Consider the following 16,875-nt stretch of genomic DNA (forward strand, 5'->3'; position numbering starts at 1 on the left):
TGATCACGGATCGAGAGTATTTGCAATCAGGAATCAAACTACAGCTTACAATGCTACTTAAATTAGCCCTTTCTAAATAAATACGAATTATGGGATCGATTGACTGCTTACTGTATAGTTGTATCACTTTCCCAAAATGAAGGAAACAGGATGACGCGGATTCTTTTTCGGGGTTTGTTTTGTTGTTGGAGTACAATGTTTTGCTGCGCTTAAAAATTCAGCATAAACTTGCTGCAATCGTTTGTTCCATGAATGAATGGATGGAAATTGGTTCGCCTTGTCTTTAATCTGCTCCTTCCATGTCTGCTAAATTATGAGTAACATGACAAATTTGCATGGTCAACACAAACGCTTTACTTACTGCTTCATACACAAACACATCGACACGATCATATCTACATCCCGCTAGTTGTTTGCGATTCCCACGGCCTCTTTGGGACAGTGGCAGTTACCACCGTCCTATTTTCTTCTTTAAATTATCCTAGCCAATCTGCTAGAAATGACAATCATCAGCTACCCTGTGGAATAGAATAGAAACACACGTGAAATAGAAGCGGAACGGTGACAAACTCGAAATATGCTTACATCAGGTGAAATATCTGCCTGAATCCAGGTGTACAAAGGTTTGCGTATTAAGTTTACCAGTTGATAATGTAGCGAATTAAGCCCATCGCTATCGAATCGTTTTGCACCATTGACCAGCTTTTCGTACCTATCGTTTTGCGGGACAAGAGAGATGATTGATTGTACAACAATAACAATTCGTATGTACACGTACCGTTTGGGATTGGCCTTTTCCTTTTTGTGGTTTAGCATCGTATAGCGGGCTATGTTGACCGGGTAGCGGGCGATATGGAAACCGACATGTTTTAACCTGAACATAAATCAACCATTAATCAGCATGTTATGTTTTTTTTATAATAAAATAAAACTATCAAATATAGTTAACTCAGGCTTCATGACGGTTTAAAACCGTACCAATGTACCAGTTTTCATTGTTATGACGAAAATTCGTTATGCTCGGGAGGTTCTATGTCACACAATGCATATGAAAAAAATCCAAATAATTCGTTCCACGCCGGAGCAATGCTCATTCAAAGTGTTCATAATTTGTTTATCAACGTGATCAAATTGAAAAACTGAACAAACGCTGGATCGTTGAAACGTCTTTGTTTTAATATTGATCGAAAGTAAGATCCCATACGGTGCCATTCGTAGATTAGCGGAATGAAATAATATCCCATGCTTTCAACCCCTTCAAAAAGCGTTTGGTTGATTGAGGATTAGACTTGTACCCTTTGTAGCTGAAACTTTTTTCCCTTTGCACCTCCATAAGTTCTTCGGTGGATATGGGTCTTCCTCGTGCTCTGTTCGACCTTCTTCGGCGATATTTTTCAATTCCCAATGCAAAGCAATTAGGGGAGTTAGTATTGATCTTAGCAACTTCTGAACAATCAAAATCAGGCTAAAGTTTCTTAAATGGTTTCGAATTCCAGGAACCCTCATGCTCATTGTGCGAGATTTTCGTCATAGCAAGGGGTATTTTCATAGCATTTCGATTTGCCTTTTATGCGCAAAACTCGTTAAAAGGAGAAATGGTTATTAGATTGCGTTAATATCATTTAAAAATATTGATAACATACCTGTTTGACATGTCGTCATCTTCGCCACCCCATCCCCAGAACGAGTTGGAGAATCCGTTCACCATGCGAAACTGTTTCTCCGTCATTGCAGACACCCCGCCAAAGATGGTGCTGTACGGTAGCTTGAACCCGAAGGTATCGACAGCAACCGACATGTGGCGCGGTTGGTCCGGGCACGTATAAAGGTTGCGATCATCCATTGGAAGCAAATCGATATCGTGAAACACTATGCATTCCCAGTTCCTTTGTTTCATCGCTTCGACAAACCCGATGTTCATGAGCGCCGCACGGTTAAACGACGATCCAGCAGTCTGCTCCACTATGTAAATGCCATACTCAAGCTGCTGCTTCATCAGAAATGGGTGAATGTTCTTCAGGAAGATCGGTAAATGTTGTTCTCGATCACGGTACGGTACCACGATGGCGACACGGTTCCGTGCCGTACAGTCCGATGGCGTGTACTGGCCACCGGGCTGCAGTTTGAAAGCGAACCGTTTTTCTACCGCGCTCAGTGGTTCAAACGCGACATCCACATCGATTGGTCCGTCTAAAAAGAGGCAGAAATAAGAGCGAGTTTAAAAGTTTGATATCGACCATATAGCGTTACGTGGTTATTTACCAAGGTTTGGAGGAATTGGCGGACAGCTGTTAATGGTAAACTTTTCCGATAAATCGTCCAAACTGACGGCTCCCTCCCTAGCAGTACCGTACTCTATCGGTAACACATTCACAGGTGCGTCCAGCTTCGATGCCGGCACGATTGAGGAATTCACTTGTACATTGTTAACTGCTTCGTGTGCGGATTTGTTGCTGGCGGTGCTTTCCTTTTCAGACTTTACGTTATTGAACCCGGAGATATTGCCTACATTATCTATGCTATTGTTACTACTGCTAAAATGACTATTTGAGCTGCCAGACTTAGTACTAGGAGTTACGTTCGAAGAAACGTTACTATTCGACTTATCACCGTTAAGTTCATACTGTTCAGATACCGTAGCTGCTGCTGCTGCTGCTCCTGTGCGTATGGTTGGTTCTTTCGCATGGTTTTGTATCACATTCTTAAGTTCACTATTATTGTGCTGTACGTCCAAATCGACCGTTTGATTTCGTTCGGGCATTACGCGGATGGGTGCGCCCGATACGAACCCATTGGAATCGTTGTTCGGAGGTTGATCATCGTTGCTGTGATGCTGGTTGTTCGTGTTCGTGTCCTTTCCATCGTTACCTACCGTGGACGAAGACGAGTGTAACTCGGTGCTTCCGTGAGTTCGTTTTGGCCATGAGGTTGCACTATTGAATGACAGATCGGAGAATGAATCACATGTTTGCAAATGTTCAAGAGCGCTTTACATACCCCGCCTTCAGGTGTGGGTATCGGTTGGCGCTGCCGCTGCTACTATCCAACTTGGAGTTAAGTTGGTACAGAAGGAGAAGAAAAACCCCTGCAACCAAGACTGCCTTAATAGCGAGCGTGCGGTTACAATACGCCATGTATCCATTTACGGAGAAAAGGGGGTCAGCAGTGGAGAACTCGTCTTCGTACCACAGCACATCGAATATCCAGGCACCAGGTCCTTCTGTGAAGGTGAAACAAATCGCTTTTGTTATGCTACTCCGTTCTTATCTAGTTGGCCATGCTGCAGGTGTACACCATCGCAGTATTTGCAGATGCTCTTCAGATTACTTTAATGTATGATACACAGAACGCTATGTAGTACCGATTATCTACAAGGTTGGCAGTGATGGCAGGTGAATAATTTGTTAAAATTTAATGAATGTATTTCGTTTCACCTTCAAAAAGATTCAGAACGAAGTCGATTAGGCAAGCACGAATTACCCACTTCATACATTCATTGGTCTAAAGAAACCTTATCACATGATAACATCAAGTGGGTGAGTAAATGCACACTTTCTGCTTTACCTTGTTCGCCCTGAATCAATCTTTACGAGTGACTGAGCAGTTTATAAAATCATTTAATGTTTTCTCCACTGCCTACCGTACTAATTACGGAACTGTGAACTCACTTGATTAAACCGATTTTGGTGGCCGAATTTCTCTTTCCAAAATGATTCACGAACGATGATGCTCGTGGCAATGGTTCATCTCACGTTGCTGAAGTAGTTTCCTCCATGCTAGGCATCCGCACAAAACCGTTTGTCCACGGAATCACCAATCAATACTTCACCAAAAAACTAATCAATCGTACCGCAGTGCACTATATGCGTAACCGTCTCAGCCCCAGGATAGTTTTAATTTACTTTACGCGACTTCCCTGTACTGTGTGTGGTTGCGTTTGTTTACTGTTGGTAATCCTTAGCAGCTCATTTCCTGGAGATCTATTTTTGGGAAGCAAGTTTTGTCACAACCGAACACCGTTTTGTTAGCTGCAGGCCGAGCAAAACCTTCAACCTGAAGGACCGGCTAATGTGGTCCGATTTTATGTAATTTAGCTAGCCACCCTAAGTATTGTTTGTGTCTGGTTAGGGCTCGACTGAAGCAAACAGCAAGTACAGGGGGGAGTGTGCGTTGAGAAGAGAGTAGAGATTGATCGTTCAATTGACACACACACACACACCTTTTTGGGACGCTTACGTCAAACGAACCGTAAACGTCAAGCAACGTGGCCCAAAGCACAATCCAATTTAAAATGACGGTTTATGAAATGAGTGTGAAAAGCCGCTTTAGGGTAATTTGTCATTTTGAAGCAATTTATGCAGCAGAAATTAAAGTTACATCAAATTAATACAGTAAATTAAAAACATTATCAAACAACACGTATTTACAATGGGTTCCAATCTTCATTAGGTTAACATATACGTATATTTCGAATTACCTTGAACGTGAGACATTGTATGTTAGTAAGTAAGGCATTCAATTTTATTAATTGTAGTGTTACAAGCGCACGATAAGTTAGGCACCACCGTAGAAGCGTATTGGTAGAAAATTATTTCTTCGCCTTTGTTACTGGCGGTTTGATGCCCATCAGTGTGCATAGTTTGTTGCGTATTAGACGTGCCTCTTCAAGTTCGCCGTCCCATTTTTCTTCACTGAGACACACCAACACTTCGTCGAGTGTTTCTTCCGGTATGGCTGTTTGATCGCCGTACACTAGCAGTGTTTCGTACATTTTGAGAGCGGTTTCACGTCGAATGTTGACGCACACCATGCCCAAATACACGACCAGCTTGCTCAGTACTCGTTTGCATATTTTCGGTGACAGCATCAGGGTACAATAGACGGGAATGGAATCGATGTGCTTTTTGGTTTGGGTTATCAAACCATTTACCAAATTAAATATAGGCTCGGCAAAATCCACTGAGCTGTCTTCCGAAACTAGCAACACTTTAGCGTTCGCCGACGAATTCAGCAGCTCGGCGAGGAATTGAAATGTGGATGTAATAAACAGGGTATCTTTAACGGTTTTTTCCTTCAGAATTTTCACCACCACTGCTCCGAATGTTTCAATAAATGCTTGATGCGTTTTCAGATAATCGTTCAACGTTTTGGACGCGCACGTGTGAAGAGATTCGGTCGGTGCACCGACGCTTAGTATCAATCCTGCCGACACGTGCTCCACGTACATCGGTATGCCAAGCAGCTGAATGAACATCGGGAATGTGTGGTGCGGAAACAACCACAGAACCTCGGTTGTGTCCCGTGAGAATATACTTTGCAGTTCCTGTCTGTGCTCTACGTGCGGAATCGGTGGCTCGTGGTAGATCAGCGAGGTGAACGTTTTACCCGCCACAGCACGGATTTTATCGATTCGTTCGACCGATTGTTTCGCGATAGCGATCATTGCATCCTGCACGTGCTGTGGGGACAGTAATGCGGGCGGACATTTGGTGAGGAAAGCATAGAGAGCATTAATGCTGGCTTCTCGAACCCACGAACCAATATCGCCCCGGTTATCCAGCGCATACTCTTCGAGCGCTCGCAGATAGCAGCCGAAGGCGGACCCACAGAGAATCTCGTTCGATTTGTCCGAATGTGAGAATCCAACCGTTTGGACAATGTTCATCAGCGCGCGTATGCAATCACGGCGTAGTTCCGAGTGGTTGTATCCAACGGCAAACATTTCCGGAACAACCGTTTTTACGTCGATCACCGTTACGATTTCTTGCAAGCGCAATTCGAGCATAAACAGTGGCAAAGCACCAAGCGCAGAAACGATTCCTTGTGCTTTGTGTTCAATCTGCGTGTCGCGCATCTCCCGGATGTAGTTATCGATCAGACTACCCATACGATCCGCCGGTTCCGTCCTGTAGTAGGTATCACAAAATTTCGAAAACGCTGTCGTGGCCTGTTCCCGCGTCGTGGACTTCTCGTCGACGATGCTTTCGTCCAGCAGCAGTTGCCAAGATTCTATCGGTGGAAAGAAAAATTCGTTAAGCAATGATCTTTTGAGTAAATTTTACCATCTTACCTAAATATTCTCGTTGCGTGATCGGTAGTTTGGCTTCACTACAATTTCGAATAAAACTGGCACAACCGTGCTTCATGTACGTTCCGCTCATTCCCTTGAATTGTCCGCGTTGCCGATATTTGCCAATCAGTTGACCGGCCAGTTCGCTGATTTTATTGTTAATAAAGCTCTCCTGCCCGTCGCCAGTTTGCTGCGAGCTAAGCGTTTGCAAAGCATTTATTACTTCTCCCAAGGCCAGCACTGCACCGTGGCGCGTGTTGAGCTCCGTCGACTCAGCCAGCTGGAATAGCTGTGGCACGATCGAATCTCGCATGTATTGTGGGGCGTGCTTTGTCAGATTACAGAGCGATTGGGCTGACAGTTCGCGGATATTCGTATCCCAGTGATTGATTTTGCGACTAATTAAATGATCTACAACAGAGAGCAGGCGAAGGATTAATGTTTGAAATTATTCATGCGATCATTCACTCACCTATTAAGTTGTATTTGTATTCATCAAACTTTGCGATGTATTCGCTGATGTTCAAAAATGCATTACTCCGCACGGCGACAGAGAAAAAATCGGCCGTCGTAAGAATATCGATACCGTGCGGAAAATTGCCCAGTCGGCCGACGCTTTCCTGGAATGCAGCAGAAGCCGCACGTCTACAGTTTATTTCCCGGTCGAAAACGGCCGTCACTAGCAGGGCCGAAGCAATGCGCTCCACAAACGGTTGCAACACGGACGGGTGATACGCCCTGGCGAAAGCCCAGCTCATGTAGCAAGCTGCGTCTCGTATGTTTTGTCCCACATTGCGATATCCTTGAATTTCGTCGTACACCAGCGCTTGGAGCAGCAGTGGCACAATTTCGGATAATCGCGAGGGAAGTAGTAGACCACGTTTGGCCAGTTCTGCCAATGCCAGGCAGGCACCGTGCCAAGCATCATCCTGCTCGAGTGGATTTAGAAGTTCGATTACCGATGACACAACTTCGTCGCCCAACAGCTTCGGTAGCCGATTCGTGATACGACCGATACCCTTTGCCGATGACCAGCGCACAATCGTTGAATTGCCTTTCAGCCCAAGCAATAATCGCTCAACAATTTCCTCAATGTCGCCCGGAACTTCCTCGTCGTCGACATCATCCTCCTCTTCCGTACATTCGGGCAACGACTCACTTTGCTGTACCTCTTTCAAGGACGCCAGAGTGACCGTTTTCTGAACGTTGGCTAAGAGCGAACGTGCACCTCGCTGGTAACGCCATTTGGCAATTTTCGGTGGTAGCAGCACGAGCCCAATGCGTTGGCAGATTTTGATGCATGTTTTGTAGATTTTGAAGTCCTTCGATATCGTTTCGTACTCCAGGTGAAGTACCCAATTGCTAAGCTTTTTCACGTACGGAAGCAGATCCTCACGCTTTCCGTGCTTTAGTATGGATGCAATAGCCGTCAGTGGACCAATGTTAGCATCAACACTGTAATCCTTATTGACGCACATTGCCCAGTCGAATATCTTTTCCAAGTACACCATCTTTACATCGTTTCGTATGACGAAACGGGCAACCAGAAACGCGGCCACCGGCGTACAACTATCGTCCTTTAGACAGTTGACTTTGCACAGCTCGTAGATACGTTCCATCGTAGTGGGAGATCCCTGTTCCGAAGTATCCAATCGGCTTAAATCGAACGGATTGAGCACCAGTAGCGATAGCCACAGCAGTCCCATATAGCGCGTTTCCCAGTTTTGCCAGTCGTCGAGATTCTGTTGCTCGACCAAACCCAGCACGAACGGCAAATGCCGCACCTCGTGGGGGAGATTCTTTACGAATGCCTTAAACGTGCGCACTTTGCATAGTTGATAGAGATATTTCGCAGCACGATGTTTGGTGTGCAGCTCTGTATCAGGCTCTTGCAAGAATGGAATGATTTTGTTCACTATCTCCTCCAGACTACGGTCCAGCAAGTGGGGCTGCTCTTGGTACTTGGAAAATATCCCTGAATATTCCTGGTAAGCATGTTCGAAATCGTCCTCCGTGACCGATTTGTCATGCAGCTCGCCTATCAGCTGCAATACACGCAGTTTGTCGTTCTCCTGGAATGCGTCCAGCACATTTTGTGGCCCGTCGTCTCCTTTACAATCGTCAATAGTGGTTTCACCCATGTCGGTAACTTTTAGCAACGAATTAACAGCGATTTTCACTTATTCCTTCACCAGATGCGGTACGTAGTTTATTTGTTGTTGCTGTTTACCGTATACAAATTATGCGATGACTGACATTTCGGGTGGCTGACAGTAGCAGCCCTGTTTACGCCGGCTGGTTGAATGGGTTGAAAAGCGAATCGACGTATCGCTTGGTTCGTGTAAGTTTCATCGATTTGTGTAGATCGAAAAACCGCAGTTTAAATTTGAAATTAGCACCCCTACACGTGTGTCACTCGAGACGGAAGAAAAATTGTGTATTATGGCTTGATTTATCGTACATTAACGCTGATAAAAACAATTAATAAAAGCTCAAGTTGATATCAGATAAAAAAAAAACAGATCAATCAAACAGGTGCAAAACACGTGTTCAATTCGTTCAAGAATGTTTGCTTTCATGTAAAGTTATTTGTTAGGGCAGCTTGCTGCAGCAGTCGTTCATCTAAAAGTTCTCGCATGTAGGAGGTGTCGGGTTACATCACAGCAAAAGTTTAAGTAAAGTTGTCTCAGTTTGTTGATAACTCATGATGAGAAATCTCATCATCATCTCATCATCTCATTTCATACGAGCCAGGTGAGTTGACGCAAGCGAAATCCGTTCTTTTGTCATCATTTGTACATCAACGCTTCGACAGATAGAGTAGTATCTCGCCTTTAGTAATCGTTTCGAAAAAGATAACACTGATTTATCAAATCAATCAAATCATCCCTAAACAACATTTGAGATCATGACAATCACACCTTGAATTCATCCTTTCACGGGAGCTCCTTCTCATTCGTGGTCCGTGAATCGTATGTTTTTATTGACTTCTTTGCATAGTTGGATCATCATCATTTATACAGCAGGTATCGTTACACGAATGTATTTGACTATAACAATATTTACAAGAAATTCGTATCATTCTATATCATCCTCGTATCAACTTCGAGTTGTGCAACACCGAGCGTAAATAACAGATGTTTGATAGTTTGTCTATGGTACTCTGGGGTTGTTTTATTTGTTTACATACTATACTCTTAAACTTTTCCAGTGGAATAAAAATACGCACAGCTTTGGATGTCGGGATGGGTCGGTTGTGCAGTTCATCCCGCTGCCCACGAGGGACAAACTGCAGAACCGTTCTCTCTCTCTCTCTCTCTTTCTCTCGAGCACCTTTTAGTGTGGTTGACCCACAGAGAGTACCACAGTATATATGCTAGTAATTGGGTGAACACTATCACAATCGATTTGGAAGTACATTGCGGCGTGCTCGCGTGTATCGATTGTGATGCAGTCACAACAGACCATCAACCATGTTGCGGGAGTATCATCCGACAGGCAATCACCGGGTTATTTAACTAGCAGTGAGTAGGATAGTTGTAAATATTGGATTGCCGCAAGCCGTAGTACTACTTAACTTCCATAGTTTATAAGCTCTGACCGTAGATGATACTCCTGCAAGTAGTTAATTGGTGGTTATGGATTCAGCGCTTATCCATTTCATTCGTTGCTGCTAGTAGACGTACATTAAAGTACATTAATTTACGGGGTTCATTCAACATTCTGCTTACCGTGCGTTCATAAGATGTCATAGTTAATCTACATTTACTTCCGCGTATACCTACATCTTTGGAATACTATCTAAACTGGTGCGCTCGTGCAAGCGCAAACTATTAAGTGTTGCCCAATCCCCGGTCGTAGTGTATCGTCTTTCGCAAAGGTGGATCAGAATCGCGTTCCTACTGCACCTGCGTCCAGGGTTTGGTGTCCGGGCGTGGTTTCCGCCAGGACACGTGCAGCTTTGCCTGTCAAGTGCCACCGATTTTACAATTGCTCGACTTATTCACTATCATTAGCATGGTCGTTGGCCCGGTGACAGATTGTTCCTGCGTACCGGCACCATCTTCATCGACCAGAACGTCACCATCTGGTCGCATTTGTTCGCCGTGCTGTTTGTGGTGATGTTGCTGCTGCTGCTGTTGATGAGACCGATGATGATGATGGTGGTGGTGCATGGACTGGGTGCCATTGCCGGCACCGCTACCATTGCTGGCGGGTTTTCCATGCCCCAAACCGTTGCCATTATTGCCGCCCAGCGTGGACGAATTGTTCCGGCTCGTCAGCTGTAGCGTTTCACCGTCCAGGCTTTTGGTGAGCGCCAACCGTTCCTCGACGGAGATCGGTGAGATCTGTGGCTGCAAACTGCCCGGATGATTGATGCTGTTGCGACCATGCTGATGGCGGCTGCCATTGAATGACGTCTGCTGGGTGTGTTGCTGTAGGATGGCAGACAGGAAACACGGGCCACGCATTAAAAGAAACGTTAACGCACTATAAATCTTTGCTCGCGCCACAAGTTCACGCGCGCAAAGTGGAAGGAGAACAATAGCAAGTGACGGCGAATGTGTTGTGCGCTACAGTACAAGGTAGTAAGGAAGAAACGTGAAATAACCTTAAATCTGGCAACTCTTACACTGGCCAAATGGTAATTGCTTCTAGTGCTGGGGCTCACGTTCAAGCGCGTGGCCGTATGGCAGAGCGAACGATCATCGTAACCACCGACGCGGCCACCGTACGCGTGCGAGCTTCTCAGACAGCGACACTTTTCCAGTGCATTTTTAAACTCGCGTCGGAATTTGCCTGAAAAGAAAGTCAACGGAACATATTTTAAATTGTTGTTAGGCTGTACTAAAGGTGGAGCAATGTTGCAAATTGTCTTATAGTTGTCAAATGTCATTGGAAAACAATGAGGACGAGTTACTGATTTAATGTTTTGATACACCTTCAATTACAATTCCATTTGGTAGACCATTTTAAGGGGGTAGTACACTTGTTCCGGTTTAATTCGATCTTGAGAGTGTCTATTGTATCCTAAACTTTTCCCCGAAAAAAACTTTACTAAAACTAAACTTTTTGCTCTTTGTTAAAAGGTTCTTCTATGTCTATTGTTGCAATGAAAAGTTTGCTTTTTTAAAAATATCTCTCAATTATTCATTATTTAACGCACAGAAAATTTGTTAAGTATTATGATAAAAATTTTGATTTTGATTTAGCATAAACAATGTGGCTTTTAAAACAGTCCGCCAAACAGCATTTATCTTTGTAACCGGAAAACAGCAGCATAAGCTGCTGGTGAATATTTTCACCATATATTTGTAACAGAAAAACTTTATCCAAAAAAGAAATATTAAAAAAAAACATTAAATTTCTTAATTTTCTTCCGTTATAACCGTCAGAGTGTACTACCTCCTTAATTGCAACGTAAACTGCATACTATCGTTAATTAAATACTTCCGTATGTACAGTGTTTGGAAGATGCAATTAAAAGGAATTCCTCCTGAAACAAACAAAGAAAAAAATGCCATATTGGCAAATCCTTCCCCGAAATCAAAGCAAAACATGAACCATTTGCTTTCTAAAGCGTGTTTAATTTAACGATGCAAAATTCCAATGTGTCCACCGGCAGTGGACGAAGGATCAAAAGTTAATCGTGTCACGCGATGTACAGCCCACTCAGGGCGAGAAGTGTAGATGGAACGAATGGCCACCCACCCGGCATAACCTGCCCGTAGCACTGCGATACGTTGGGCGTACATACATAATTGATTTTGCAACCTTTTGCAACAACAACGCAGTCGATCGTACAGTTCCCGTACAATATTGTCTAACGAAGTGTGTAAACACGGTCCATGATGTCGCTGACAGAATATTGTTTTCCTCCCACCCTCCACGCCTCCCTTTTTTTGTTGTTGTTGTTGAACATGTTGCACCAGCTGCTTGTCGGTGTCCTCCTATGGGCTATGAATAAAACAAAATGTACGTTGCACGCCAAAAAGGGAAACGCTTGTCAAGAGCGCATATCGAAATGCTTCTGGGGTTATGGCATTGATTGCAGCAAAAGCGTGGAAGGATTGTTTTACAACAAAAAAGACAATATGAACGTTTGTTCTTGTAACGCGTATTTAGAGTAACGTTTTTAATCGGACTCCGTTGTTGATACACTTTCGGCATAATTTTGCTCGTGGCTTCGGCCGACTGTTAAACCTGTTGTAGGAGTTGCTTCAAAATTCGACAGCAAGCAGTTATTTCGTTTTTTTTTTTCGAAAGAATCGATTGATAAACTAATGTACACAATGCATTGATGTTGTGCAGACGTACCGCTCATGAAGTTGTAGATCACAGGGTTAACGGCACTGTTTGCGTAGCAGAGCCAGTGAGAAAATAATGATAGCACAGCCACGATATCACTCTGTCCAATATCGATAGTATACCTGAAAAAAATTAGAAACAAACACAGGTAAGAATTTATTTGTGCATTTTAACAACATAAAGTTAGGTATATAAAGTTTATATAAATTCCTAAAATATAAATAAGTTCATGCTCTTAAAAGTTGATCTTTTAGTGAAGTTTTGCAATAACGAATCAATTGTCATGGGTAGATATTTACTGTGATTCTTAAATTAATGTTTTAGTAACTCATAATATACCGCATCTAGCTGGTCCCACCAAATACAGAGCAAGGTCTTCTCACCATGAATGATCAGCTCAGTTGTTTAGCCAGAGATTCCGAGTATCCAGGGATTACTCGAGGCTTATTTTATGTGCTACTGGAGTAGTCAATCACAAGTCTAAAACAACGGTTCCAGATCTCTCCTGTCTTAAGTACCTGAACTTAATCCAATTCTGCGCCTTTTGGATCATTTCCATTGCTATTATAAACGATGATAAGCGGTTAGTTGAGTTTAATCCTCATTCTTTAACGATGCTTTGAGACAATCCTTGCATTCTAAATAAAAATTACCATCATGGAACCATGTTTTCATGACATTTGGAACCATGTTTTCCAACTCAAAAACCTTGGTGGAAATCATAACTCAAAACCCTCTTTTTTCCAAGATAGTTCAATTTTGTTTTAGTTTTGCAACATTAGTATACAACCCTACGTACGATTGGATTGGAAATTTATTGAAAATTATGAGAAAAATATCATTTTTGCTTTAATTTTATCAATGCATCGTTCATAATGTCCGCCATTTTGTACTCTCGTCCTGATACTCGACCTACTAGATCAGCCATATTGATTGATTCGCCTGTATTATGTGCATTTTTGAGGTTAAACGGAAATGTCTACCAACATAACCGTAGGAACTTATTTCAATACCCAACAAATGAAGAAATGATTGAAAATTAACCAATGCGACCAACGGTTCGCTGTGTTTGCCGATTCTGTTTTAATGCATGCGATACGGATAATACCCCTACGAACATACACTCGTATACTAATCTTCGCTTCGGATGGGCTCGGTAGCGTGGCGCCAATTCGTATCTAATGTTTACCTTGCGACGTTTAGCATGTGCACGGGAAAATAGCAACCGGCGAACATGATCACCACTGCTACCAACATTTTCGCTGCTTTCCGGCGTGCTCGCAGCTGTCCCATGGTGCTAGTGTTACCCACGCAGTTGAGTGTCGTCCTGGTGCTGTGCACTGTGTGGATGAAAGCACACGAGCAAATGGAAGAGAGAGAGAGATACCAACAAAGGAAGAAAAAAAAAGCGTTATTCGATAAAACAAACATAGAACGCATGGAGGAGAAGGAATCGTTGGAGCTTGACGTGTGATACAGCACACAACTATGTGTGTGTGTGTGTGTGGATGGCTTTAGTCCTGACCCACCTAACAGGGTGGTCTGGAATCTGGATGATGGCAGTGTCGATTTTTTACCCACCCATCATCGTTAGGATGGGAGAGAAATTGCTGGCCACCAGCTAATGTTGACGTGTGGCGTTAGCGCACGGGATAAATGGGAAGCAAACGCTTAAGGGTAGAAATGGGTTGCTAAACGATCTTGTGGGAAATGATGCCGAAATTCAGGTTTCGCAGTTTTTGTGCGAAACGCAACCGGAACCGGAAATTAACAGCGTAACTCGTACGGATACTTACTGCCACACGGCTGATTGCGGGATTCCCGGTGGCCGGGTATGGTGTCCGAGCGCCACAGTACGCGCACGATTTGGAAATAGGCTCCGGTCATGAATAGCAGCGGGACGCTGTGGAGATGTGGGCGAGAAATCGGAAGACACAAGTAAATACTTTTACCAACGCTTCAAACGCTAAGGTCCACCAACGCCACGAAGGGACGAAAAGGGATGAATTAAACGAAAGCCGCACGATATTGCGTTTGGGGCTGTACGTTGCACTACGACAACCATGTCACGTGAAATGAAAACAATAAACAATGGTGATAATGATTATTGGATATGAGGGGGGTTAGTAATGTTTACATTGCGACCTGGTGTGGCAACTTAACCGGTGGAGTCACGGACATGTTGTTTTTTTTGCCCCGGAAAGACACTAAGTTTGTTTCGTATCTCGATACGTACAGTGCTGTTCAAAAGTATGGGATTAATACGACTTTTGTGGTTTATTCAATATTGTGCGAATTATATCATTAAAGAATGTTTTCTATAAATTGCGGATGAACGCTAAGGGTTCCATAGTAGCAGTCGTAGTCGTAGTAGTAGTACAGACACCCCCCGAGATACGCTGTTATAGCAGACCGCTTTTTTTCCTTGTTCGATCTTATCTTTCTTTGGGCGAGTTACATTCGTGGACTTCTTAACTTATTCAGAAAATAAGGAGACTTTTTGAAAGAATACATTAAAATAAACTGAAAACAAATGTTTTATATGGCAAAGGAAGAATGCACCAAGGGCTTTGACCAATTTTTCACCTTTTTGGTTCGATTTGGTGCTATAAACTGATTCAGCTGTAAAATTTCCGAAAATTAAAAAAATTGTCAATTGTCGTGGATTGAATGACCATCATGCCAATTAGTTTCTAATTTATCTCAATAGATGTATTAAATTTCTATAATAAAAACTATATAACTTTGTCTAAAATTTTCTGAACATGTCCAACTTTATTAACTTTTTTTTTAAGGTGAAAGTTATATAATTTTGAAAAGACCTGTCCATCGTGCTACTCTTGATTGCACATGTAGCTATTACAGGGTTTTCCATTTCAATAGAGTGTTAGTAAGTTGAAGTGAAACATATTCCATCTTTCTGGAGGTTAGCTTAGTAGAATCGATTAGATTTGAAAAGCCTGGCAAATTAACACTTTAGCAAAGCTTTTTGACATGAGGCAGTAAATAATGCTTTGTACTTCAAACCTCTTTATCTATTAGATTACATGTCAATATTATACTTGTTTACGGGATATTTAGCTTGAACTGGTAAAATTGGAACTATTCTTTGATTATGTTTACATTGTAGTGGAGAACATTTGAAGGTAGACATGGAATCTTTCCATTCTGCTTGAGAAACCCTGTAAGCTCGTGGTTGTTTCGTTGTATCACCCGTTTCAGCCAAACATTCAAACTCTTTCCGCCCATTTTCCTTGGCAAATGTTTTTTGTTTTTTTTTGCAAACACAGACGACAGGTGCCCATTTCCTCACCACGCATAGCTCACTTCTTCCGGCAACCCCTTTACGAAAGCGGGCGGTATACATTGGACACGTGTGCACGAAATGCGTGTGCGCTGGGTGTCACTATACAGTGCTATGATGCGCAAATCTGATGGGAAATTAAAATGATTGGGTTCAGCAAAATGTCACGTGTGCAATTCTTCGGATTGTCGTGGCAAATCCATTACCCCTCGCGCCCGTGCCGCTAATAAGCAACGATATGTTTAGAACAATTGGCGGTCTGAAGGGGCGCGCACGAACATACCAGCACCAATGGGGTTGGTTAATGCGAGCGGCACCGTACATGGAAATGCTTCCATTTTCGTTCCGAAACGGAATGTCAAATAGAATTCTTGTGGGAGAGCGTAACGCGCATATACATCCAACATCCGCATCCGGTGGCGGTGGCGGTCGACAGTGAAACAATGCGAACCGCTTCCCGTGGTCCCGTGTATGCCGGCAGGATATATTGGGTACAGATTTTCTGCATAGATTTGTTGTTTTCGTTGAAAGTTGCTGCCAGCTGCCAGGTTGGATGTTGCGTATGCGTGAGACAATAAGCGTCCTGGTCGGGGAGCGTTAGACCCCCTCGCCCCGGAAGGCTTTTCCCGGTCGATGGGCGTTGATGTCAGTGAATAAGAATTCTGCCAGGTTTATCAGTTGGATAAAATCGGATTCGCTACGCTCGAATACGAACGTGGCCGTATGTCTTCAAATTTATTTCACCCACTTTGCCCTCCAGCCTTTCGCACGGCTTTCTCCCGTTCCGTTATCGTTTTCCGGTAAGCGACCGCTTCCGTCTTTAATTCACTCCGTGTGCTCCGTGTGGTCCGGGATTACACAGCGTGTGTGTGTGTGTTTTGCTTGTGTTTTTCACGATATCGGGGAGGTGCCATCGCCGGTGGGATACATTTTTTTTTGCTTCGATACGAGTCAAAATCAAAGCTGTCGTTACTATGGAACGGTGGGGCCATCTTTGTTTCTTCGTACATTGCCTTCCGTGGGCCGTGGGTGTTCATTCTTCCTCTGCTCGTGACGGTTTACTGCCGGAAGCGACCGTGCGAGGTGCCGGTTGTATCGAAATCGAATGTGAAAAAGATATCTTTCATACCATCACACACCGGATTGAGCCTGCTGGCAATGGGACGCCCCATAATGCCCTGCACAATCGGTG

At 43.5% G+C, this 16,875-nt stretch overlaps 3 protein-coding genes across 3 annotated transcripts in view; all 3 read right to left on the reverse strand.

Moving 5' to 3' along the window:
* Positions 1-509: 509 nt before the first annotated feature.
* On the reverse strand, positions 510-3,134 carry LOC128713080 (beta-1,4-N-acetylgalactosaminyltransferase bre-4). Its single transcript, XM_053807944.1, has 6 exons — positions 2,998-3,134; positions 2,263-2,933; positions 1,644-2,190; positions 779-874; positions 586-712; positions 510-518 (listed from the first exon to the last, which is right to left on the reverse strand). The coding sequence occupies exons 1-6, from the start codon at positions 3,132-3,134 to the stop codon at positions 510-512; spliced, it is 1,587 nt and encodes a 528-aa protein (XP_053663919.1).
* Positions 3,135-4,588: 1,454 nt separating this feature from the next.
* Positions 4,589-8,211, reverse strand: LOC128714344 (tubulin-specific chaperone D). Its single transcript, XM_053809219.1, has 3 exons — positions 6,543-8,211; positions 6,071-6,481; positions 4,589-6,009 (listed from the first exon to the last, which is right to left on the reverse strand). The coding sequence occupies exons 1-3, from the start codon at positions 8,209-8,211 to the stop codon at positions 4,589-4,591; spliced, it is 3,501 nt and encodes a 1,166-aa protein (XP_053665194.1).
* Positions 8,212-10,038: 1,827 nt separating this feature from the next.
* The window catches only part of LOC128715735 (neuropeptide SIFamide receptor-like), a 31,319-nt gene continuing 24,482 nt past the window's right edge, over positions 10,039-16,875 (reverse strand). The window contains exons 5-9 of the mRNA XM_053810647.1: positions 14,176-14,282; positions 13,569-13,719; positions 12,389-12,501; positions 10,683-10,870; positions 10,039-10,506 (exon numbers count right to left, since the gene is read on the reverse strand). Of these exons, the coding sequence (XP_053666622.1) occupies positions 10,039-10,506; positions 10,683-10,870; positions 12,389-12,501; positions 13,569-13,719; positions 14,176-14,282 (1,027 nt within the window). The remainder of the gene's footprint in view (positions 10,507-10,682; positions 10,871-12,388; positions 12,502-13,568; positions 13,720-14,175; positions 14,283-16,875) is intronic.

The sequence above is a fragment of the Anopheles marshallii genome, chromosome 3 (assembly GCF_943734725.1).
Source record: "Anopheles marshallii chromosome 3, idAnoMarsDA_429_01, whole genome shotgun sequence".
In the NCBI taxonomy this organism is placed as follows: domain Eukaryota; kingdom Metazoa; phylum Arthropoda; class Insecta; order Diptera; family Culicidae; genus Anopheles; species Anopheles marshallii.